The sequence below is a fragment of the Thunnus maccoyii genome, chromosome 12, assembly GCF_910596095.1.
Source record: "Thunnus maccoyii chromosome 12, fThuMac1.1, whole genome shotgun sequence".
Taxonomy (NCBI): Eukaryota; Metazoa; Chordata; class Actinopteri; order Scombriformes; family Scombridae; genus Thunnus; species Thunnus maccoyii.
The window spans coordinates 20,588,284-20,614,982 of NC_056544.1; the positions used below are offsets into that span (position 1 = coordinate 20,588,284).

Here is a 26,699-nt window from a genome sequence, read left to right on the forward strand (position 1 = left end):
GTAGCACAGGGAAGCAGGTGAAATTCGCATTAGGTGAGAAACTCAGAAACTACCGTGCGACTTGGTAAAAGTGAATGGACAGGTGTCTAGAAGATAAACACAGTTAGGGGAGTTGTGAAGCTAGTCATACTCCGTCGACAAAAACTACCTTAAACACCATTTAAACGAAACAAGAGAGTTATCCGTTTGCTGGCTTCTTGTTTTCAAGTATTAATTATATCAGCTAACTATTTTTGTAAGGCTAGTTGGCTAGCTAGCAGCGATGGAGAGAGGAGATGGGGATTTTTGACAACAAACAAAACGACCCAGCAACAAGCATTGTATGACATGGATACTTCATCTCCTTGAAAGAAAGGAGAATGGACTTTGACGTCAAATAACGTGAGTCAGTTACACCCTCTTGTCTGTCACTAGTCTATATCTGTGCTTCTTTGCTCGCTGGTTTCTTCCTGATTTCCTGATAAATGTCTCTCCTAGGCTGTGTGTGTGTGTGTATCTAACTATCAGCTGTGTTCTTGTTAATTTTATGGAGGTTATGTTTTGTTGCCTGGACACTGAAGCAGCTCTGTCATAGCAAGCTTCCCAAAGTAATCTAGACCCTATTGGTTCAGTCTTGTTCATGGTGTGTTGTCTGTAAATGAACCTGTGCAGAAAGTCTGTTAACTTAGTTGCTTGTGAGAGTTTCTTCATTCTTCTTTTGTTTTAAGTTGTACTGTATGAGTAATGACCAGGAGTGTAACTTAAATACTGCGTGCCAGTGATGGGAAGTAACTAAGTAGCCTACATTTACTCAAGTACTGGACTTAAGTACAATTTTGAGGTACTTGAACTTGAGTACTTCCATTTGATGCTACTTTATACTTTCTCTCCACTACCTTTATTTAACAGCTTTAGTTACTTTCCAGATTAAGATTTGACACAATGGATAATATAACAAGCTTTTAAAATACAACACATTGTTAAACCAGTGGTTTCCAACCTTTTTGGCTTCTTGGCGTGTGTAGTAGGGGTCACATTTCAGATGTCTATGAGTTGTTAACAGCTCCACCAAATAGTGATTTTTCCCTCTAAAATTCAATAAATGTTCAAATGATCCAATATTTCACCAAAAATCAAAGATTAGAGAAAAGTCCAAAAACAGATTTGTGTATCAGAACTTTGTCTTTTCTTCTCTCCTCTCCCATTAATCATCTCACGACCCCTCAGATTTATCTGGTGACCCTTTGGAGGGGCCTGACCCCTAGATTGGCAACCACTGGACTAAACTAGCTAACTGTATATAAAGAAGTTCAAGCTAGCTCCACCTCCAGCAGCTACAACAGTAACATGCTGCTCTAACACTGATTCTTCATTATTAATAATCTAATGATGTCATATAATAATATATCAGTCAGAGGGACGAAACAAGTACTTTAACTTTAATAGTGTAAGTACATTTTGCTGCTTTTACTTCATACAGGACTTTTACTTGTAATGGGGTATTTTACATCGCTGTATTGATACTTTTACTTAGGCTAAGTAAAGGATCTGAGTACTTCCACCACTGCTATATTTGTAGGCTATCTATGGTGTGCCATCCATTTAGATTGGGTGTAAGTCATATATTTGATACATGCATTGATGCTTTTTGGTACATTTTTAGATGTATGTGTTTGTGTGCGTTTTAGTGTTCGGTTTTATCAGTGTTCAATACTGATTTTTACCTCCATATAGCCTATTATATCTTATATGCTAAGGAAATACATAAAAAATCTGTGTAATTTATGTATCTATGATATGGGCATTATGTATTTTTTATTCATAAATTGGTTGTATAAAGGTTTACTAATTGAATTACACCACAATGGAACAGTCCGAATGTGCTGTTAACTTTGCTGGTAAAATGATTGTCATACATTATATCTTAGTTCTCTATAAATAAACTGTCTGACTTGATTTTTGAACCACACTACAGCTTAGTTAACTTAGTTAATTCAACTGACTGAAAGAACAGCTGCCCCAGTCTGGCACCTGAGGCCACCACTGAATCTGTTATAAACATAAAAAGGAAAACGGTTAACTGCTAATGCAAAATGTCAATTATATGTCATATGTGAATAAATCTGCAGTTCATGCTAGTCTGTAAAATATGTTTAACAGCATTTACAGCTCTTAAAGGTAAAGTCAGTCATTCTGGAGAAAGATTGTTGATATTTGAACTAAACTCCTTCAGAAGCTCCACCCCACAAATTTATGGCCAAGTCAACAACCAAAAGAGAAATATTGCGGAATCCAGAGCGAAGTGTCAGCTGTAGCACTTCTATTTCTCTCACACATTATCATGAGTGGAAAAAAATAATTTGTCTCGTGAGCACAACAGTCCATCCACACTCTCCGCCTCTCTGCGGCAGCCATCTGTCAGCTGCAGCTCCTGGGGAGCTGAGAGGACAGCGGCTGGACAAACTGTCTTCACCAGGCTGACTGACAGCAGAAATGAACCAAAATAGTTTGCATGTCGACTCCATGGGAAGAAATCGACGGTGTTTGTATTTATTGATTAATTGATATGGTTAATAAGTTGAAAACACATATGCAGTAGGACATTTGAGGGTTTAACCCAGCTGCTTGCTAAGATTACGCTTCACTAAATGCGACAGAAACAGACTCAGAGCGTAAAAAAACGTGGGGGGTCTCTGTGAGACTGTCTCGGATTCAGTGTGGTTGATTAACCGTGACTACACATAAACGCTGCCTCCAGGTAGATCTCTCTCTAATAGTGATGGCCTCATCCTGTCTTTCCAGGTAATATCTTTGGTTCTTGGTACACATTGCTTGCCCCTTTTCAAAATCAGTCCTTCACTTCTCAGTGATCATTTGAACAAGTTAAACTGTATTTTGACTGCAATGGTTGATCAATATCCACTGTTTATTTTGTATGTAAAAATGTTGCAGAATAAGCTGTAGTCATAGCCATCAGATAAATGTAAAAGATACAAAAGAGTGTAAAGACTCTACAGAATGCTGATAAAAACAGACATTCATCGATTAGCATCTATTTATCCGCATCCCCTTATAAAGCTAAGCAAAGTTAATTAGATATTTCAACTTTCAGTTTTACAAAGTGAACGATCTGTTGCAAATTCAAGAATACACAGCACAATCCCTGCAGGCATAGTAGTTTAAAGTAAAAAAAGGTATGAATTAAAATCCTCCCCGGTACATTCAATCAATCAATCAGTTAAGTCATATAAAAAATATACAGTTAAACATATTTTCAAACAATTACAAAAGGATAGATATTTGTTGAATGTAAAATAAGATATCTTACAGCTTGAATTGTTTTGTTCAACAAAATTATTGGTCATGCAATTGAGAATGTGAGCAACACACTGCCAAAAATATATTGTATGGCCTAGCAGATTCTGCTGATAATTACGTCACACAGTTTTGACAGACCCAGGGTTCTCCTCCTCTGCATTCACTACCAGTTTCTTTTCAGCCACCAGATTAGGCTCGGCCCGCTCATTGTTGAAGAAGAGTGGGTTGTCAAAGGTAGTCAAGCGTTCAGGGATAGGTAAGCGGTGGCCAGACTTCTTGAAGAGGAAGATGGCAACGACTGCCACTGTGGCAATCCCAATCATGACCAGCACAACCACCAAAGCTTTGTGGCCATGGGCAAGAGATTCTCCAACATTTGCTGCACAGATTCAATACATAGATGAAGGTCAGCCAAAAGAAATTAATTATAATTATGAGTCAGATAGAAAAGATGAAGAGATGCTACTTACGAGGTGTTGGTGATGGCTTTTGTCGTAATACTAGTGAGGAAACATACATGATCAAATTAACTTTTCATTTCAGTATACATACATTTCAGTATTTTGTATCATTTAATTCTCTAAATATCTCAAAATCAATTTGTAAATATATTTTGATTAATTTGTGAGTTTCTGTATGGGCCACACATTCCTGTTATTGTAAAACCATTAGGCTACTGCAATTCAGTATGTTTAAATATGATGGTCTCACCTTTGGCTGTTTTGCAGATATACGCTCTGTCATACCACCGGTTACCTGTACGCCATGTCCCATCTGCAGTTTTAATCGCTGCATAATTGTTATCATTAGGTTCGCCTTCTTCCCAGTTGGTGTAGTCCATTACCGTTTTATCCAACCATAACCACCTGCCTGGGGACAAATAAAATTCAGTATTGTATTTCTTCCTCTGCAGTTTCTTTTTGTACTAGATAAAAGAGTTTTGATGATTTGAACCTTCTTTTACTGTTGAAGGAAACAAAAAGTTGCCACATTGTCCTTGTATAATCTACAACCAAACATCTTACATTATTTGTATTGTGAAAAATAAAAATAATGTATAGAAAGGAATAATTGAAAAGATGTAATTGAAAAACTGTTTGCATTTTGTAAAATATAACCCTTAAACTCTTTTATCTCTCGATTTTTGGCCACTTAGGGCAAAAGAACAAGCTGCAAACACAACTCTGAAATCTGTACAGTGGCCCTGAGTTCAATGCAATGCAGTTTAAGAAGATACATGCAAATAGATAAAACAAAAGTAGATAAAATTCCTCACAAAAATGCTGCCAATACAGAAAACACAACCAAATACAGAAACACTGCAAAAACAATGTACAAAAAAAACCAAACAAACACAACCAAGAAACGCTGCAAATTGCACAGAACACAACATAAATGAAATACAGGACAACAGAGGTTTCCAGGTAACACTTAAGAAGTGATGAACATGGCCACCATATTTAGTGGAAACTAGGAAACTTCAACTTTCTGTTGTGTTCTGTGTGACTTGCAGTGTTTCTGTATTTGGGTGTGTTTTTTTTTTTTTTTTTTTTTTAAATATTTGCAGCATGGTCTGTATTTGTTTGACCTTTTTGTATGTGGTGTTTTCTGGTTTTGCAGTGCACTATTTAGTATTTAGTTGTGTTTTATCACTTTGCAGCATTTTTTTTCGTAAATGCTGTGTATGTGTAATCACGTTGGTGACGATTGTCATTTAACCCATTAGCATTTGTAGTTGTCAGTTTGGCCACCTGATTAGTGTAAGTCCAATATTCACTTTTTGTGGCTGTGTTTGGGTCTCCAACTGAGAAAAATATCTTACTGTAGCTGCTGAATTCTCAACTATGTTCATTGTCATTTTTGTTCAAATGATAATTTCCTTTAGCTTAATGTTGTCATGGATGAGCTTTGAATGTAACTATACCTCTGTGAGTTTTATACAAGCCAATCCAGAAAGAAGTGTGGCTATCTTCAAATGTTTTCAGATAGCTTTTAATGAATTCTTGTTCCTTGGGCTCTTCGATGCTGGCAAGAGTTCCACCTTCACAAAACAAACAACAAAAAACAGTAGGTACTTAAATAAAGCTACACACAGCTGAATGGTTCAGAATATGTGTTAGACCATCCACAGAAAATCCTTACCATGTCTTACACAGTTAGCAGATGCATCTGGCCACTCAATTCTTTCTGTCATAAAGAGATAACAGTAGTGATTAAATGGCACCCAGTTATTTCTCTGCATTGCGTATCTGGATATCTCTGGGTCTTCAGGGCAAAATCCTGGAAATTCGCTTGACTCTGTCGGTGGCACATCTGTGAATGAGAGAGACAGTGATGACACTGGGATCAGCTAATTATATGCTCTCAAATACAATGCACTGAGTACCTACATTTGTATTTGACAATACTGTAGAAAAAGAAAACTATGTCGCATCTAAACAAAATACAATGGTAACATCCTACAATCAACACTCACAGTAACGAACAGTAATTAACATTCAGTCATTAATATTAAAACAGTGTTCCAAACAGATAAAGGCCGGATGCATTGTGACATGCTGGCATTTAAGGTAAATCGCATATTCATTTATTAAAGTTTACATTAGCCCTACCTGTAGATTTCATACAAACACTGGTCATGTTCTGATTGCACTCAGCGGTCTTCCATTTTCCATCCACATCCAGGTACACACAAGGTCGGTCTCTGCTTGGTTCCCTTCTACCCCAATTGAATAAGCTCATGGGCCAGCCATCAATATATCTGAAATACCCGCCGGTCTGAAAGGACAGATTGATCAAACTGGATTCAACATTGTTGAAAAGTCTATAAAATGTTTTCTTTTGTTTTATTTGGCTCTTGTGGATCTAATCAATCTATTTACATCAAGTACGTCAATGCTTGTCTATTAGGATATTATGCTACATTTCATTGATAGAATTATAGAAATATTTAGCTCCATAAAAGCCATCAATAATGTACTGTAAATGGACTGTTTCAAGAATTGCAGAATACAATTTTTAAAGGCCCTGAAAACAGTCAGTCAGCTTCTTACTATGAATGATAGGTTCATACATAATCATTTTCTGCCAAATCACTGATTTCAAGTGGGTGGGGCTCAAGTAGAAAAATGTGATCACGTTTTAAATTACACACAGAGGTTAGTGATGTTACTCTATTTTGCTGTGTGCTGTTTGAGAGGCTCTCAGTCCTGTTACCTCCTTTTTGTTCAGTCCGATCCACAGAGGAGCTTTGAGATTCAAAGCCATCAGCTCAACATAGGTCTGGGTCCACTCATTACGCAGGCTAGCCAGTTTGGCATCATCACCTTCACAGTGCTTCTTGGCTTCGCCCCAGGTCATTTGTTGAGTAACAACCTTGATGGAGTCATTAAGTATTTTGACATAGTTGTTATAAGATGTTGGTTCAGGGGAGTCTGGCAAAGTTGAATCTGTTTAGGATGAGAAATCAGATTAGAAACATATTTGTTTTTGCCACTTATGTTAAGGTCAGGGGCTTTGTTATATGAATGCTTAATAGTTATTATAATTTTCCATTTTCCTAAGAAGAATAACATTACTCATTCACCCAATTCAAAAACTGTGGTGTTTTAATTGGCCGTGTATTTATATACAGTGCAATTTTTATTGTTGAAATCACAACTTTGTAAAGGTAGAATTATGCCCAAATTAAATATTTACGTCAATCAATGTATCCCCAAACACAGAGTGTGTGATAGATCTAGTTTCTATAGCCAAACAATTGCAGTGAGTATCCTGTCCTTGTATTCTCATCACAGAAAACAATCTACAAGAAATGTCCACCCCTCATCTTAATATTGATACTAGAGTATTTCCTTGTTTTATGAATGTAGCAGTTCACAAATTGAAGCAGCTGTGGTGTTAGCCCTCCAAACCTCAGCCCGAAAGGTCCTGAACCTTTATAAAGTACTACCCCCAGATGTTTTTTTAGCTCCTGAAAGTAAGTAAGCAAGTAAATAAAATTATATAGCACCTTTCCATAACAGATGTCATGAAGTGCTACAGAATAAAAGATATTGAACTATCCCGCACAAATTAAGTTTAGTCTGTGGTCCCTGGTTTTCAAAACACAGGTTTAGTTCCTGAGTTCCTCAAAGGTTTCTTGGTACGATGGTAAAGTTCCTGCAGTGGACACACCTTATAGGATGCACACTGGTCAAGCATGAGATTGGTGACACTTGGCTGATGTTTTTACATTTTGTCAATGAGGAAATACAGAATATCTGATAAAAGTACAAGTTTGAGTATAAAAATATAGAAACATTGGAATATCAGGGAGCAGCACTGGTTTATGACAATACTGGATTAGGGTTACCTCTGCAATCCCTGTATGAAGGAAATACAAATGGACAACATTGTGCCAGTCCTTGTCTACTTAGGCTATATCATTTCAGTCCATAGAAAATGTATTTACAGTAAGAGAAAGGGCAGAGAAATGGCTCACCAACATATCGAAGACAGATGTATCCATTGGTGTCATTGCAGGACTTTGATATCCATTTCCCAATACCAGTTTTAGACTCGGTACTCATCACAGCACAATTTTCCTGATGTAGCATAGATAGAATAGTCATATAAAGTGCAAATTATGACAATTTTATAGTATTATGAAGATCCAGGGTCATTTTTTAGGGGTCATGATACATTTTCTGCAGATAGATACAATCATGAAGAAGCATCCTTTGAAATCTACTGCTCTTATGCAAGTGGTGTGAATCTTTTGCAGCAGTCAGAGGTAACTGACAGTGTCTCCCATAAAAATGCTAATTGGCAAAATATGGTCATCAGTTGACATAGACACCAATTAGGCCTATCTATTGACTAAAAGGGAGTAGCCATAATACTAATGCATATTAATCACCATTTGTTGACAAAAGCCAGTTTTCCATGTTATTCCATGAAGGAATAAGTGAATGAACATAACATAACATTAGGTGTACAGTAATAGAGTAATAGATATATATGTACTCATTTTATTACCATTACATTGCCACAGTGTGGAGACTGAACTGACATTTCCATTCCTATAATTTCATTTTTTCTGTTCTTACAGTGGTTATAGTTTTATGACGAATAATTATGGTTGTATGGTTGTCACAAAAGAGTGACATAATTTTGCTCTGACTCATGACAAATAAAGTGATACTCAACATGTGTCAAGAATGTGTTACCGTATTAAACATAAAATGATGTCTGCGATGATAGTAATCCAACTGCAATGAAAAATCAAGAATGTCAGACATTTTATGAATATACCAGCAAAAAATATAAACAACACATATACATATAACTCATCAAAAATACTGAACAAAGGTTGCGTGTAATAGAGTCATAACCCCAGTTGTTTAGGTTAGAATTTTACACAGTTATACCTCAAGTACAGTATATACATGTATAGAGTTTAAACATGGTACCCAAAAACTGTTATCAAAGTATGCCATATTCTAATTCCAGAGAACAAAAATGAAGGACATCAAAGTATCAAAAATGTTTTACCTCATCATGAAAATGATGCAGTCTAAAAGAGTCATAACGCATCTGCAATGGAAAACAGGGATGTCAGAAATTTTTAGCAGTATAACAAAAATGTATTGTAAACAATACAGATGCATATAATCATCAAAATAATTAGGTTATTAGGTTTACACAGTTATACCACAGGTACAATATACACATGTATAAAGTTTAAACATGAAACACAAAAACTGTTATCAATTACCGGCATAGGCATGTGGCGCGAAATCTATGGAGAAACAAAGGGTCACATTTTCATTAAAAACACACACACACACACAACAGAAGAGCAGGTTTGTAGTAGTGCAACGCATAACTTGTGCACTTAACATTATGATACAAAAATCACAGTGTCAACTTACTGAGGAACCCCAGTTGGTGTATCGCATTGGTCGCCCATCAGTCCAGTGATATTGACTACCTTCCTTATTATGCAAACCAATCCACAGGTCTGTAGTTGGTGCCTCAGCCATTTGAGTGGTCAAAAACACTGAAAATTGAACACAAATGGATGATTGAAGGATGAAATATTTGTGACTTTATTATAACGCACATCAAACATTTACATGGTTTGTGAAATAATATCATCATATTTTTCTGGGAAAAAAAAAAAAAAAAACAAACCTTGCTCATGTCTTGAGAGAATTGAGGCCAATTTTCCTCCGATTAATTTGCATTTATCACTCGCTTTATCCCATGTCTCCTGCTGGCTATTGATGATGTAACACTGAAGGTGAAAAATGAACAGCTTCAGGTGATATCTCAAAAGAGCAAAATCTTTTAAAAATTAAACGTTTGAATTAAATGATAGTATTGTCAATAGATTAAAGGCCCATTTCACTGCAGGCACTGAGAATTTAAATCTGTGCAACATTAGCTGTATTCCCATCCTTTCAAACAACTATAAAAATTAAAAGTAACGTCTGACCTTTGAGCCAAGTTTTTTCCAGGTTTGCGGACAGCCACCTTTAGGGGGCTCTGTGGGCGCTACAGTGGTGTTGGCAGGTGGTGAGCCACTACGTTTACAAATGGAAGAGTACTCTAACCCACAATTATAATCATGCCAGAACCCTGTGGACCAAATACATTAAAATACATATTTCAACAAATACAATGTACATTTTAATTTTTTTTGTTAAATTCATCATATGCAAGCATGCCAGTGAAGATGCATCTATTTTAAGTTGCTCACCCATGGAGGTAGTCATGACAGCACAATTCTCATCATTGTTCACAAAACGAGGTTGATTTTCATCCCACCTTTGAAACACGACTGGAGAACCATCCATCCACCTTTTTGAAACACAGGCAAATCCATTAAAATTTTAAAAGACATACTCACAGCACACTCTTATTTCAATTTACATCTTGTTGTTTATGTTGTAACTGGTCTCTACTCTTGAATTCAAGCAGCAGGTGCCAGGTGAACAATAACATTGCCACCCTCAAGCAACAGAAAAGTACCCTATAGAGATCGTATTCACAAGATGCACAGGTCAATGTGACATACCAAAATATGACAGAGCACATTCTGTTGCACTCCACAAACTTGGAACGCAATAGCACATCTTTTACAGAAATTTTGTTCTGTAAAGTTAACCTAGAATCCACCAAGAAAAAACTGAGCTGCTTCATAATTGTAGTTGCACTAATTATTTCATTTATCAACTATTTTTGTAAATAAGTGTGATGTGAAAGAGGTTGCTTATAGTGACAAACCCACTGTGAATTACCAATCAACTTTGCAATCCTCAGCTCTCCAGAGCCCTTAAGTCTATTTTGGATCACTGTTTTGGTTTTCAACCCGTCAAACTCTACTCTCAGGTGCAACAGGCAGCTGTTTTAATTTTAAAAGCTCTGATAAACTCACTGTAAGCTACCTGCCCAGCATTAGCATAAACCAGTGAGTGGACATAGTGGAGCATTTAGAAAGCTTAAGAGCCAAATATTTCCGTCAGAAGATGGAGACCAAAGCCTGAGAGGATACTGAATATTTGACTTACATTTCACAGGTGGTCAAACTATTGTGATGGCCATAACCATTATTCAGAACTTTGGTAACAATATGTAAGTGTTTGATGTGAGGCTGAAAATGAATTTCACTTGAAAACATTAAGATAAATTGTGGCCTAATTTCTGTGCAGCTGATAGAACAACCAGAATTTACAATGGTTATGTTTATGCAACAGTAACTATTTAAACATTTTTCCAACAGCTCTCACAGCACAACACATTCAACTGGTTACATCATCTATATGTCACATAATATTGATAATTTTTTCTTTGATTTTTTTCCTCATTTGTATTGAATTCATACTCACTCAGATGTTCCATCAAGTTCTACGTTCAGGCCTATCCAGTGAGACTCATAACCTCTGGATATCTATACACACAGACAGAGACATACGGTAAAACCAGCAGAACTTTAGTATGTGGTGAACTAAATGCTATGGCTAATGAGTAATGTCAGTAATATCACTGCTCACCTGTTTCCATAAAAAGACAGCCTCAGCTTCACTGTTGATAGATACCAAGTCACCATGCCTCTGTTGGCAGAAGTAACGAGCTTCTTCCATAGCCATCGTCCTGCTGTTAAAGTAATACTGATTCCCCTCCCATTCAAGCCACCCATCTGAAGTACTATTATATTCTGAAATGATGTTAGAAAAATTTTTGAGTGCATGTGTTTGTTCAAATGTTTTATTTGCTCTTTAGCTATTCTAGTGGCATAGCTTTATGGATGGCAATCTTGTGGTGGCTGGTCAGCCCACCACTTGGATCCAGAATGAAATGTCTCAACAACTAATGGATGGACTGCCTTTGTGACATTATGGCTCCCAAGTTATGAAACCTTCTCACTGTGGTGATCCCATGACATTCCATCTAGCACCTCCAACAGTCAAAGTTCTCACTTGTTCAATTAAATATCTCAACATCTGCTGGAGGATTGCCATGCAATTTGGTACACACATTCATGTCCCCCTCAGCATGAATGGTAATAAGTTTGGTGACTTCTTGACTTTTAATCAGCATTTTAAATTGTCAAATACTAAAGATTATGACAACCTGCAAAAGTAATTATATTCCCATCAACCTCATTTGTACTTTGTGTTCAGTGGTAATTAGCCAGTGTTGCATGCTATGATGCTAAACTAATATGGTGAACACAGTAAATGTTGTACTTTCTGAACATCAGCATATTAGCATTGTCATTGTGAGCATGTTAGCATGGTGACGTTCGCATTTAGCTCAAAGCACCTCTACTGTATGTACAGCCTCACAGCTGCAAACATGGCTGTAGTCTTTAAGTCCTGTTGTATGAAGTCTGATGGCTGTTTTAATGTAAAGATGTTTAGCTATTGTGCCGCACTAAACATTAAATGAGAATTCAACCCATAGAGATGAAACAAGAAATATTAGCAGCAAATTTAAACAATGCCATAAATAATAAGCTTTGGGCTAAAAGCTTATTTCCAATGATTACTATGTGGTTGTATAGAGAAATGGACTACTCACTGGGAACGACAGGGTCTGGAGGTGGGTTCGGAGTCACTCCTGAAAGGACATAGACAGAGGTTAAGTATACTAACAACAGTGAATAGAGCCCTGAAGTGGTAGTGGGCTGGGAGTATTAAAACCTTCATAATGGTGAGGAGGACATTGTTGAAAAGCCAGACTTACTCAGTCAACCTTACACAAAAGTGTGACATGCTTTTCTTTTATCAAACAAGACAGAAAACAATGTCTGTTAGTTCCTAATTTTACCTGCACGGATCTGGCAAAGCCATTCAAGGTACGTCTCACAGTGCACATCATTCCAAGATCCACTCAAATCCCACCAATGTAATTTCATTTCAACACAAGATTCCACATTATTTTTATTGTTTGGCTCTCCTTCCTCCCAGTGTTGGAATTGTAGCTGTAAAAAAAGCAAATATCAAAAAACAGAATAATTTGTAATTTTATTGTCTGTTTAATTGAGCCTCATAAACTAAAACTGATTCACTCAAGTGTAGTAGAAAAGTGTTAACTTACTGGGGATCCATCACTCCATACATAACCGGTGATTGGGTCAGGGGCACTAAGTCCAATCCAGACTCTTTTATAGCTATAATGCACAAATTAAGGTTTTAATATTCAATTTGTGTACATGTTTTAAGAGAAAACATTTGCCTGTTTTTCACTACATATAATGGACAAACTCAAATTAATGATGAAAGTATGAAACTTGTTTGTGAAATGTTAAAAGAACAGACTTTTGTCTAACATTATAGTTATTTGATGATGCGCTGTCCCAGTACTCCACTAGGCAGTTTCGAACTTTTCCCATCTTTTGCAGTGACCACTTTTTAAAGAATGTTTGTAATTTCCCAGGTTATACTGTACCGCTCTGGTTGTATGTGTAACTCAGCAGCGCTGTGGATGCTGAGCAGGTCTCCCCCAATGGCCCTGCAGTAATCTCTGGCCTCATACCAAGTCCTCTTACTTGATGTTGACTCTGAAAAGTGCTTGAATACAAGTCAAGAGGTTCAACATGGTTTGATAGTGTCATTTCACAACAAGATCTGAGGCATCATTTAAAGGGACAAACACAGTTTTGTCTTTGCACTCTGTGTGCCTACTGAAGTAATTTTCAGTGTTTAGTATTTTACGTAATAATATAACTGAGCACACATTTCTATCTTATGATATGCCTTTGTGTTCATAAAGTTATATCAACAACCTAACAACAATGTATAGGTGTGATGGCCCTAAAGCTGAGGTGATTTTTTTTCATATAGCTTTACCTTATAGCAATAGTTTCTCGACAGCACTGGAGTCCACCCGACTGCACACCCTTGAGGGGGAATAGGTTGTGGTGCAGGGGTTGAAACTGCCCCCTCTGCCAGGTGCTTGCAGATGTATTTTTCCTTATTGGTGCAGGGTAATACATCCCAGAGTCCGGCAAAAATCCCAGTGTTCATGGCAACACAACCCTGTTCGTGACCTTGCAGGGGAGAAGTAGTAGATCATCAGTTGTGAAGCCACTTTCTGACACATCTACACAACTACAGATGGATTTAAAACTTATGTGCATACCTGGCATTTCAGCATTCCAGTGAGTAAATCTCACACTGTTTGTGTTGGTCCACACAAATTCATCAATGTTTTTCTGGTTTGAGAGCCCCAGCCAGAAATATTTCTCTGGTCTCAACCCCACCAAGCTGACAAGGAATGCATTATCCACCCTGGAAATATTTACAGAAGTAGAATAATAGGATTTCTGGTGTTGCTAAATGTTGTACACTAATATAAGTACATTTTTTGTAAATCCCAATATAGTACATTTGAACCTCTGAAATGTAGTCTTCTTACATCTAGCATGCTCAGAATACTAAATAAATAGTATATAAATAAAGTATATATATAAATTCTTACCCAATTGAAACATCAGCTAAATAAGAGTCTGAAGTTTTGCAGTATTCTTTGGCTTCATCAAAAGTTTTTGTCTCTGTCCCTACATAGTAGCAGTAGGAGCCATGTCTTTTCCACCCCTGGATTGTTGGAAAGCAAAGTGAAGAAAGACCATTAATCATTAGTTTTACTGCAATTAATCAATTTTTAGGAGGAGGGGAATAAAAAACATTTTGTCATTATTGTATTACATGGATTTGACAAGTTTACTTTATATCATCAGTGACACTGACATATTTTATGGGCTTTAAACTTGGCCTAAAATGCTGTTTGAAATGGTATATTATAATCCTACCATTTTTTGATGACTTGGGAGCACGATTACATTTGGTTTTAACAATGGTAAGGACATTTTTTGTCAGACACCATTTGTGCACATTTGTGTGTTTGCGCACATGCTCACATGCATGTACATACACAAGCTTGAATCTGCTAGATATTATTAGATATACAGTATATTAAGCAAAGACTTATTCTGTGCTTTTTGAATTGTTTGTAATATAAGTAACAACAACTTTAACGTAACTATTGTTCCTTCCTCTGACAGATTCTGCTGCCAGTGCTGTAGCTAGCAGATAATGTGTAGTCGAGTCTGAGGGTTGCCAGATCATCAGGTCAGTTTTCTATCCCCATATATGACTTTTACCATTGATTAACACAGCTCGCTATTTTGCTCACACAAACCTTGCAACTCTGCATAGACCTTACCAGTTAATCTTATATGGAGTACAACTAACAAGATTGTTTGAAGTTGTTAAAAAATATTGGAAGAGATAATTAAATTGTGCCTTGACATTAGTACGGACACGTCCATACCGTCCATACCCAAATCGATGCCTATACTTGGGAGATCTCCACAACAGGCTGAAAAACATTCAATCCCATTTTAGTTGTTTGTTTTGGTCCCAAACAACTGCTGAGAAAAATATCTGGTTCTTCAGCCACTGGGTGCTCCACTGTGTTAACCAGCTAACTTGATCATTATGTTTGTCTTTTTTGAACTGGGCAGGTTTAGTTTTGTAGATTTATCTGGGGATCACCAAAATACTGAGCTAAAAGCAGCTAAAAAGCACAGTTGGGTTAATTGAGTAAACTTCACATACAGTTTTGCAGCCCACATTCTGCTCCACTTCATCTCCAGTGGGTTTTGAAGCACTCATCTTCATACAAATGAAATCGTGTTTCTCTTCACAGGAACGATCAGCCCAGTTCCCGTTCTGCAACAAAGAAGTATCATAAAATGATTATTTATGTGGACACTTGAGTGAACTGAAGGGACTGCAATCAATGTACCTGTACTGTATATCAGATATTAAACAAAAACTCCATAGTCTTAAAGCTGTACAAATTTAACATCATACTGTAGATACATATACAATGCACAATTTAAATGTTTAATTTAATATATTTAATTTCCAAACTGTCAATTAAACATGCATGCAGCTGCACACTTTTTTGCTGCCTGAGTTACAGGTTAGTGTTTTGTCATTGGACAAATTAAAGAGAATTATTTAATGACACCTTCCCTCAAAGAGTGTATGGTGTGCACATACATAAACATATGTGCTCCAAACCCACATGCTGCTTCTCACCTCTCCCCTGATGAGAACACAGTCTTCAACATCAGTAGAGACGGCAGGCTCCCCAAACTCCCAGCTGGTGAAGCTGACAGTGGAGTGGTCACTCCAGTCAAAGAGCCCTTCTGTCTTCCTGTCATTCAGTCCAATCCAGAGCTCATCTGTGGGTGCTGCAGACATGAACAGCAGAAAATGAACTTTCCATCAACTATTTGACCATCAGTTAATATGTTACTAGTGAATAACAGACATCTTTCTTGTGGGGCTCGCAATTTACTATGCTCACCTAGTAATTTTTTCATCAGTTGTAGAATGGAGTGTAGCATTAGTTCAGGCTAGGGATGTCAATGATTAATTGATTATCAATTAATTTCTGTTAATTATTTAATAGATTAATAATGCAGAAGATGAAGTACGTGCAGTGTAACTGTCAGAAAATGTACTGTAGATTTGCTGTAGTACCCTATTGAGCCACATGATGGTGCCTCATACTGTTTAATGAGATGGAGTTACAGGTGTGTTTGCTGACTGCCCATAAGGGCCAAACAAATTTTAAAACACATGCACCTCCCTGGCTGTCCAAGGTAGAAAAAAAAAAGTTGGAAGTGGAAATTTCACAGAGTTGTTGTCTGGCAGCTGGTTTAGCCAGCTATCTGAGGCTCATGCTAATGCTAAACTAGCATCCTCAACAGAAGCAGCGAGGAGCTGAGTTTCAGACAGCAGATAGCATTGCCTGAGCTGTGGCGCTTCAGGACAAACAGTTCTCTAATTACACGCTTCCAACAAAATCAAAGGTGTTGAGATGTATAAGTGACTCCACAGCAGCTGTTTCCAGCAGCTGGACTAATGTTAGTTACAGTAAACAACGCGCATCACTCCGATCATGTAGATTAGATATGCATATTATTTTATATAAAACCAGTAAGACTGAAGTCCATTTTGGGGAGATTGGCGTAACCTATTTTATGTTTATTAGATAATGTTACAGGTTATTTACTGTTGATTGCTACAGCTTATTGATTAAGTCTGTATGATTATGTCCTCTAAAGAAGCCTGGAAGTTGTACAGCATTGTTTGCCTTTAAAGCTTTGGATTTTGTCAGGCCAGTTGTTGAATAGCAACAGATGTTGTATGGGAGCTTTTCAATTTTGTGTTATTTATTTTATAATACAAGTAACTTTGTGCTTACATAATCTGTTCTGTAAATTTTTAATGTACTGTGATTTTCAGATGAACATAAGTCATGTCAGTGGTTAAAACAGTTTTATTATGGAAAAATGACCACTGTATTTAATAAATTTTTAATGATTAATTGACTATTAATTGTTAATGCAGCCAACTATCAATTAAGGAAATTGCTTAAAATTAGCATTTCTAGTTCAGGCTGAGCACTGAAGTTGTGCTTGCATTAGCTGTTTGGCATCAGTTGGTTTATTCATGCTTCCTAATCACTGCAATAGCTATTTTTTAGGCCACCAGCTGAATTGTAACATCCAGTCATATTCATAAAGGTATTCTTAGCTGTGAGGATTTCTTTCTTAAAGGTAAGCTTGTATTTGTTTTTATTGTCTTCACGTACCGTATCCAAGTTGAGAGATGACAAAGCTTTGGTCCTCCAGATTGCGGATGCTGACTAGGTTCCCTCCTTCATTAACGCACTCTCTCTGAGCATCAGACCATGTTTTCTTAGTTCGCTGAAGTTGGAAGCAGTAGCCATTGTAGGGGATCCAAGGGCTTGAACAAAATCCTGTCTCAACATCTGATTATGAAAAGAACAAAGACATATAAGGACAGAGTAACTGATATAAAGTGAATGTGTCAAACTAAGAAATAATATAGTTATACAGAAACCAGAGGATGTCTAGATTAGAATAAAATGCAAGATATATTTCTCTTTACCTTCTGTAGGAGTTCCCTGGGGCCCTTCACTATAGCAAATGTACCCCAGCCTCTTGCTGCAATGTGAACTTTGCCAGGAGTACTGTACAGCAGGATCAGCAATTGCACAGTTGTGTCCGGGATCAGGAAGCGGGTGTCCTAAAACAGTTATAGTTGACATGTAAGTATTGCAAACAGCCTCATGTCAGTTCTCAGATTTGTCTCAGTCTTACGCATGCCCCATACAAAATTGCCATTTTTTATACTTGTGAGCTTTAAATGTGCTGGCAGTCAGATTTTGTTACCTTCAGAGAGAACCAGGGTAGCTGTTTCCTCCTCATCTAGTCTCGGTATGATAATCTAGGCTAATTGACTGCAGCTTTAAATGTAACTGACAGACATGGAGAGTGGTACTGAGCGTCTCATCTATCTAATGAGCTTATTTCTCAAAATGTTGAACTATTCCTTTGAATCAAGAGAGTTACTCTTGTGTTAGTCTTGTGTAGCTTTCACACTACTGTTACACTACAGTGCATGAAAGGTATAAGAGAACATTTCTGTGCTAAAATCAATTATAATATTATTAAATAACCTCACTATAAATTCAGCACTACTGCATGCTTATGTATTGTAGTACTGATAGCAAAATTAGTAGTCAAAACAATGTAAAACACAACAAAGTAGAATTGAAAGATCCATCACTTATGGATCTATAAATTGATTTTACAAAGTTCATAACCACATCACCCTTGAATGAATGAATTCATACAGTTCAACATGAAAAAACAAACATTAAAGACATTTTGGAATCATTTCTTAAATGTTGTTTATGGCAATTAATTTAAAAAAAATCAATTTGAAAGATAGTATACCACCTACTAGCTAGCCTAAATTCATTAGGCAGGTTATTCCATAATTTAATGCCTTTATTACTTATTGTATTAATTCAAATTTAGGAGATTATAGAGAAAACTCATATAACAAATTTACACGTTTGTTTGGTACAGAGTTAAGCAAAAGTAAGAAAAAGTCTCAACTTTCTCCTTCTCCATTATTGAAGTGGAGAAAAAAACCTACCTGAGTCCCATTTGAGATAGCGGTAGGGCCTCCTGTTCGACCACTGCCAGCCATGTTCTGGATCCAGGATCAGGCCGGTCCAAAGCTTATTGCCCCCTGTCCCTAGTAGTGCTGTTAGTGTTTGTGTGTGTGTGTGCGCGCAAATGTGTGTGATAGAAAAAGGTGTGAAACAAAAATGACAATAATAAGTCTTTCTCTAAATAAACACGTCTTTCCTTATGCCACTAGTTGTTGTTGAGGCTCAAAATGTATGATTACTGTGAGAGGACAACAGTATACATGCACATATCAGATCTGTCAGTACAAGTAAGGCATTTAAGAATGTATAAGAAGGATCTTTTTAATGAGTTTCATTGTGAATGACATCCAATAATAGAAAAAGTTAATTGTAGAAGACAAATAACTCAAAATAAAGTGACACATAGATACTGCATGTGCCCAAATACATACTTCATTTCTGAATACAGTCAGTAGTGGCACCTTACCAATGACATAAGCCTGGTCATGAGGATCAGTGATGCTGAGTAGGGAGGCAGCCTGTTGTTTGCAGCTGGCTTCAGCCTGCTGCCAAGTCAGAGCTGCCTGTGTGTTGAGCTGGTAATAAGCACCTGTTGTTGGGTGTTTATTCCAGTGTTCTCTGGCTGTAAAATATACATACAAATATATGGAAATGTATGTTAAAATGTAATAATTTCCCCATGTTACCTCAGGTTGCACATTCATGCCACCTTGTTTACATTAAATGTTAGAGAATGACTTAACTGCAAACTGGTGGTAGGTGCTAAATCAAATAATATCCTACCTATGGGTACTTATAGGCTCAGAGCTCCTGAAAGCTTATTCTCTTAATTATAAATGAGTGCACACTTAACAACCATGCGTTGTATATATGCCCTTCTGTCACTTCAGTATAATAAAACTCTATTTCTCCCAGGCAGTACTCACAGTTAGTCGGGCAATAGCCCCAGAGTTCATTTTCATATTTTGTTTGAATCGCACACCAAGGACGCTTTACTGAGGAGTCAAACTCAGTGCACTTGGAGTACCACACATCTTTGTACTGGAAGGGAAACATGCAGGGTTGACCATTTGCATTTCCTCCAATGGTGTAAAGTTCTGGCAAAAGGAGAAACGAACAAAAGAATAGAATATGTTGATAAGTTTAATAACTGTATATCTGTTCTGTAGCAATGTACATTTTATAATAACATGACACATCACAACTTATGATACTAAATTGTTCAAATGTGGGATGGAATCCTTCAAATAAATCTGTTTTATCTTTTTCCACAGCACTGATTTTCCTTCAAACTATAGGTCTAAATCATCTCTAAAAGCCATTATTTTCCTAATTTCAGTTTTGTATATTAAATTCTATGAGAATGATTTTGAATTAGTGTGGCTAAACAATTGTGTTTTTATGCTTTACCTCTGTATGTTCTTGTGCAAGCACCACTGGAGGAACCTTGAATTGTGAGGTGGTTATTGGGTCCTATTGTTTTGGTGAGAATTGCCGTGTTATCTGCAGTGAGCTCGATGTGAAGATCTTGGCCTTTGAGAGCGAGCACTGTTTCATTCTTGCATTCCCACTTTTGGAATTCACTTTTTTCGTCACAGTCATAGAGACTTATTTCACTTCCCACACTTTTCCCTTGGACTCCCAGGCACTTCTTCTTCAGGGGAACCAGAAGTCGGTCACCAGTTGTCCACTGCATATCATAGCAGTAGCCCCTTGGTTTAACCAAACAAAAACCAGTGGCCTTGTTGGCAAGTATAAATGGTTTATCTGTAAAGAAAGGTAAAAAAAAAAATCAATACACAGTTCTGACTGTGACAGAATGCAGAAAAAAATCAAAAAATCCTCTGTCTGTGCAGTTATTGGAGTTTTTTTGTCTAATGTGATAGTATATTATGATATTGTATATCATAATATGAATTTAATAAGAAAACAATGTTCTTAAAATAATCCCATGCTGGCAATATATAAATGCAAAAGTAAAACTGCAAACACCTCAATATTGAACTTAATATTATCTACAAGAATTAATTTGGGTAACTCAGAAGCTTCACATAAAAATATGTTATAATGCACATCTACACAATCTACACAAAAAGCTTAATTAAAAGTTGGAATACTTTACCATCAAAAGCCAAACTCTGTAATGTTTGGATGAGGAGAACAAAAGCTGTGCAAGTCACCCACATTGTTAGCATTCTTCTGAGATGTCTTACAGCAGATGTTATCCATGCATTTCTCACAGAGGATATAAGAGTTGTGTGAATGACTGTGGAAAGAAGGCTATCTAAATAGCATTGACACATCCTGTCCGGTCATGTTGCATGACTTTTTGCTCTCCACCTTTTCTTTTCTTCTTTTTTTTTTTTCCTTTACTGGAACCCCAATGCAGATATTTGCACACTTGGCTGTTTCACCGTATTACACATTACGTGCTCATTGCTGTGTGGACATGTGCCGTTGCATATGAACAGACAGCATGGGAAACTGGAAGTGCTAGAATCGTGCTGCCGTAAGTGACAGTTTAAATGACACATGAACACATAAACCACATTAAATCACAGATATCTGATAGTAATAGTTTATCTTTTCATTGTTCATTAAGAACCTTATTGGTTGCCACTAAGGTAACCGCCGGTTTTTCCTCATATCAATCTACCTGTCACCTATCTATAAATCTAATAGTTTACCTGATTTTATTCTTAATGTATAAATCTTCAACTATGACTGTGACACCATATGTAAAGACAGAGAAGCAGATGTGATACAAATTGCGGTTGGCACAGATTTTAGAGGACATTGTGGTTGGCCGTTTGAAAGTTTTGTCAATTTCAACACCACTAGGTAAAATATTGTGCAATATCCATAACAGGGAAGCTATCATAATGCTGACTGTCTGTTATTTTTTATGTTTCTGTATGGGAATGTTCGAACTTCTCAAGAATTGATTTACAGAAACTGAAATTTCTGTTCAGTGTATTTCATGGTATGTCTTGTTTCATCTTCCAGTTGTTACATTACACAAAACTCGGCTGTACAGTTGTGGTTAAAAACTCTTTACAAGCAATCTACATGTATCAATATGTTTTTAATTTATTTACTTTAATAATTTATTTATTTCCCTTGACCGTGCTGCGCCCTCACACAACTGGCAATGTCCACAATAGGGCTGGGCGACATGACCAAAATCTCATATCCCGATACAGGTCATTTCATATCCCGATAATGATAACTATCCCGATATAGCACAATCAAATGAATAAAAAGTTGGTCCCTTCCTCCCCCGGCTGGCATAAAGCCACCTACCTGTGTGCTTTTATGTAGCATGCAGGTGTTTCAGATTCAGAGGCGTGATGGAGATCAGACAGATCAAAGCTGTAAACTCTGCCATGAGTGAGTACAAAGATGTTATTAGGACGAGGGAAGGACATTTCTCCTTGTTTAATAACATTAAAAGTTAAGTTAGACTTTTCTGTCAGCTTCCCAACTCATTTTAAAAAAAGACAAGAAAAAGAGAGAGAGAGCAGCTGTGGTCGTGTGAGCTAGAGAGTGAATGAAGAGACGGAGAATCAGATCAATAAAACGTTATTTTCTGATTGTTTCACAGTGGTCACGTTCAAAAGCACAAACACGCCCACACCCACACACACCTCTGCTCAACACTGCGGATGTACTCCTCACCACCTGATGGTCTGAATAGGGGCTAAGGGGCTATAGAGCAGAGGAGAGTAGCGTGACCATAAATGACAGCAAAACTCAGCAGATGCTCTCTCACACTGAGCTGAAATTAAAAGAGTGCATATAAATATGGTTAAATAACACAAATAAAGACAATCTCTACTGCGTTTTGCTATCATTTATAGTCGCCGTCGCGCTGCTTCTCTGCTCTTTCTCACCGCTGCAGGGCTGAGTCCTCTGCGTGTGCAGTGCAGCAGAGGAGACAGACAGCGGTGGAGAGTTGACAACAACTAAACTCGTTATGTTACTGTAAGTGCAATAAAAGCTTTGTGAGTAAAAAGCCAAGAAGAGTAATTTTTCAATGTGATCCGCGCAAAAGATGGACAGACTCCAAATGATGAAAAATATTGCCGTAAAAAGTGTAATTTGCGTCACAATGATATAAACGATAGAGCAAAACATGAAACAATGGACATTTTTCTCTCGTCACACGATATATATCGTCATATTGCACAGCCCTAGTCCACAACCGGCAGTGGCTGCCAGAGGTGATCTGCTGCCATTCTAGCATGTGTGTGTCCACCAGGTCACTTTGCTATCTTTTACACACAAGTCTATTTTTGCCAGACTGGCTTGTGTCTCTGAAGTGTGAAATTCACTTGTAAATGTATATAAATGCCTGTATTCACAGTTGACTAAAAATACTGTAACTGTTGTTACTGACTTTGTCTTAACACATGTACAGCAAAATTAACACACACTAATTACAGTATGTAATTGGAGAGCGAGACCAAGAGAAGGAGGAAGGGAGATGATTTTCCTGGAACCTGCTTTCTTTCATTTTCATAAGCTTCCATTTTTAAGTTCTGGGAAACTTAGTCATCAAACTGGAAATCATCACTGACGTTTCTTCAGAACTCTGGGTCAACAGATTACACTCATGTGGTTAATGATAATATTTGTAAGATTCCTCCTCAGTCACGTTAAAAAATGTACTGAAAAAATGATGCACATATTGATCTGTAGGAGATGAAAACAAATGTGTATCAAATAGAAAACTGAAGTGAAAGGTGTTTTGTGATTTTGTAGAGGTCTATGTGCGCCTCTGTGAACTAAGGCCACCAAAATTCCCCTGCCTCTGTTTGCAATAACAGGTGGTTGGAGCAGGTTTGAACAAAAATGCAATTCTGTGCCAAAATGAGCAACAAAATTGCACTGCTCCCCCTAATCAGCTTACACAGCCTCAACTGCACCTCTCATCCCACTTCAATGCAAACACATTAATTTGGAGACCGGAAATAACCAAACAGGTGCAGATGCAAAGAATGGACTAGAGCCAGAAAAAAAATGGATTAAAACTGTGTTTACTTTGCAGCAGCAGGAATGTGAAGCCCCTAGTCTCTCTGTGCATGTGTGGGTTTCTTCCAGGTGCTCTGGGTTACTCTGACAGTCAAAGCCAAGCCTTGATGTCAGTGCAGAACTGCCAACCTGTAAGCATTTTGCGCAGCAGGTACGCATTTTGACATCAAAGTATGCTGGTACGATTTGTCACTCTAAACTACACAAAAAGCTGGTAACGCCTGTTAGTCATACTGTGAGTTCAAACGTGCATGTGCAGTACTCAAGTCTAGTCTGTCAGAAAGCAAAAGAAGAGTTTGACCAATCATAGCGCCAGATTCATTCCCCCTACCTTCACCCAAATATCAAGCAGTGATGATCATGACCGACAAATGTGTAATGTCATCGCAAGAGACTGCAAATTGACAGCAACACAACATCAATTTTATCCCTCTCGTTCCACCTCCTCACTCCAGCTGGCTGGTTCCTCAAGTGAGGAAGCCTAATGTTATGTAATTAATTAATAAGTTATATTGTCCGTATGTTGCAGATTGTTAAACGTGACTTTTCATAGTACTGTATTCATAATTATTATTGCAGCCAAACCCGTAACGGTAATGAGAGGAGCAGATTATGGTGTGATGAAAAAGCGAGTGCATGTGCTGCAGAAATAATGTCACCTAGAAAGTTACTGGGAGGTGTGTGTGTGTGTGTGCTTGCAACCGCTGCCTTTTGTGAAGATGTGCTCACTGTAGACTGTCTGGGTGTGGCACTGCCCTCGCAGTTGAGTTCCGCCTTTTTTGTTCCATCAGCATCATGTTATTGACTAACATATAGAAACACTATTTTTGACATTTGTGAATCAATGCATAATTGTCCATGTCTGCAACGGGATGCATCTTAGAATGGATTTTTTCCCCCCACTCCAACAAAATTGATGTGTAGCTGTTTTCAAAAGAACTTCATGTTCAAAGAGGAAGTGGAGCTTAGTGAATCTGAGAAGTGAGCTGTTGGTGAGTAAGAGGTCAAACAGTCAACAGGTGAAATCTGTCAGTACAAATTGCTTAGTAGACAAAGGCAATTGGGCAACGTCAAATTTCGAATAGAGCGCCTGGTTATTGTTAGATAGAAGTCGTTAAATTATTCTGCGTGTCTCAGCACTATTTTGCCAAAACATATCCTCTAAAGAAAGTTTGGTTCTCTTCCAAATACGTCTTAAAGTGTCTAGCATGAATCTAGTATTAACCATGATCTAAGGTCTGAAGCAGACAGCCAGTTCAGTTGCTACTGGACTCTCTTACTGTCACAGTTTATTGCATTTTTCACTTTTGGGGCATGATCAATTTGGGAAGAGAAACTCATTTGTCTTGATGACTTTTTTTGTGGAGTTTAACTCATCCCTCCTCAGCTATCAGAGGCTTTAGGTAGAATGAGTTAAGAAAGGTTTTGAAATATCACTGATTTGTTATTGACTATTGTATTACTGTGTTTTTAGTCATACTACATGTCGGTCAGTAGGTTGGTTGTTGTTTGCTACAGACATTCATGTTCCCTACAGGATAAACTGTAACAGCTTTTTCTAATAACTTTTGGAGCGCTCATATGGTAAAGCCAGTCAGTCTCATGTACATTTCCACATTTTCCAGCCGTACAACAACAGCATCATTTTTTACTTACTAACCTGCTGTTTTGCTCTGTGTTTTTAATGGAAATACTGTTCTTACTAGTTAAAGAATAAGGCTTATGATATTCTGCTTTTATCTTATTGACAACAAATCCCATGAAAACAACTAAATCAACAATAAATGTATGCTATCCAACTCCTGATATGGCTTATTCATCTGTGCGATAGACCTCTGTTGTTGTTCAGAAACACATCAATGTGCCACTATGTTGCACTTGGTTACATTACAATGAGTATGGTTGTTGTAGTTTATTTTGAGTCTAACTCACCTCTTGCTGGCTGCCTTAAAAACTCACTAGAATACAAAATGTGTATCAATACAGGGCTGAAATTGTCCCCAAAAAATGCGCTATTTACTCTAGTTACTCTATGTATTTGTGACCTGTTAAGATTTATGTCGTCAGCAGAAGCAAATGGGTGTAAGTGTCACAAATATGTCAGCAAATTTGTAAAGTATTGCAAGATGGACTAATGCACTGTTGGTTTGGAGATTTGTTGACAATGAGAAAAATATTTTGAGCTACTATATGAGCCAGTACCTTAAAACCAGAGGTCTTCCAACTACAGTTTGGAGCTTCAGCTTTCGTAGGGTAGCGGTACAAAAGCTACTCAAAATTGAAAGATAGTGAATGGAAAACTACTATCAATCAGTTACTATCAGTTACTAAAACTGTAGGTCATTTCTCTTAAACATTGTTTTTATGAGCAAGGCATATAGTAGGAGCCACCAGAATTTCCAGCTGGACAAAGCTAAGCATCATCTAACTCTAAGCAGGATGAAATTGAGTAATCATTATAATGTCCATTATATATATTGTATTGTTTAATATGCATGCATACATACATACATCACAACTCTTAGCTTTACTCAGCATTCAATCTATAGCTAATATAAAAATACACCGCATTATCTTAACAGTTATAATAAAGTAAAGAAACAAGGTGTAAAGAAAAAATCCCAACATATTCGATCAATTAGTTTCTTCTTACTCATTACAAAATTTATGATCAAACAGGATTTCACACACAATTGCTTTGGCTATTAAAACCACTCATTGCCATCTCTCTTGAAGCCCCTCCCATTTTAGAACAGACTGTGGAATCACTGGCCATGCAAATGAGAAAGACAGTGACCATGAGCCCTTGA

General features: G+C 37.3%; 1 protein-coding gene and 1 long non-coding RNA gene across 2 annotated transcripts; one reads left to right on the top strand and one right to left on the bottom strand.

Annotated features, from left to right (window-relative positions):
* LOC121908743 lies at nucleotides 1–15,811 on the top strand. Its single transcript, XR_006099308.1, has 3 exons — nucleotides 1–381; nucleotides 14,852–14,918; nucleotides 15,499–15,811. It is a non-coding gene; the product is annotated as an uncharacterized LOC121908743 (long non-coding RNA).
* LOC121908741 (macrophage mannose receptor 1-like) lies at nucleotides 2,858–21,094 on the bottom strand. Its single transcript, XM_042429001.1, has 33 exons — nucleotides 20,978–21,094; nucleotides 20,266–20,622; nucleotides 19,782–19,952; nucleotides 19,322–19,477; nucleotides 18,837–18,947; nucleotides 17,781–17,918; nucleotides 17,461–17,640; nucleotides 15,897–16,051; nucleotides 15,408–15,521; nucleotides 14,269–14,384; nucleotides 13,930–14,078; nucleotides 13,638–13,837; nucleotides 13,237–13,358; nucleotides 12,886–12,958; nucleotides 12,616–12,769; nucleotides 12,367–12,405; nucleotides 11,337–11,500; nucleotides 11,172–11,233; nucleotides 10,043–10,143; nucleotides 9,779–9,921; nucleotides 9,475–9,577; nucleotides 9,213–9,340; nucleotides 9,056–9,079; nucleotides 8,833–8,874; nucleotides 8,508–8,549; nucleotides 7,781–7,883; nucleotides 6,514–6,746; nucleotides 5,910–6,075; nucleotides 5,440–5,610; nucleotides 5,222–5,338; nucleotides 4,009–4,167; nucleotides 3,768–3,797; nucleotides 2,858–3,676 (listed from the first exon to the last, which is right to left on the bottom strand). Exons 1-33 carry the CDS (start codon nucleotides 21,048–21,050, stop codon nucleotides 3,417–3,419), a joined length of 4,356 nt encoding a protein of 1,451 aa, XP_042284935.1. The 5' UTR covers nucleotides 21,051–21,094; the 3' UTR covers nucleotides 2,858–3,416.
* Nucleotides 21,095–26,699: the final 5,605 nt, after the last annotated feature.

Excerpts from the sequence above, each read along its gene's own strand:
- LOC121908741 (XM_042429001.1), bottom strand. The coding sequence starts at position 21,050 with ATGCTAACAATGTGGGTGACTTGCACAGCTTTTGTTCTCCTCATCCAA. Across the intron at positions 11,234-11,336 it reads CTGTCTTTTTATGGAAACAG|ATATCCAGAGGTTATGAGTC; the intron begins GTGAGCAGTGAT and ends CTGTGTGTATAG. Across the intron at positions 7,884-8,507 it reads ATCATTTTATGTTTAATACG|GAAAATTGTGCTGTGATGAG; the intron begins GTAACACATTCT and ends ATGCTACATCAG.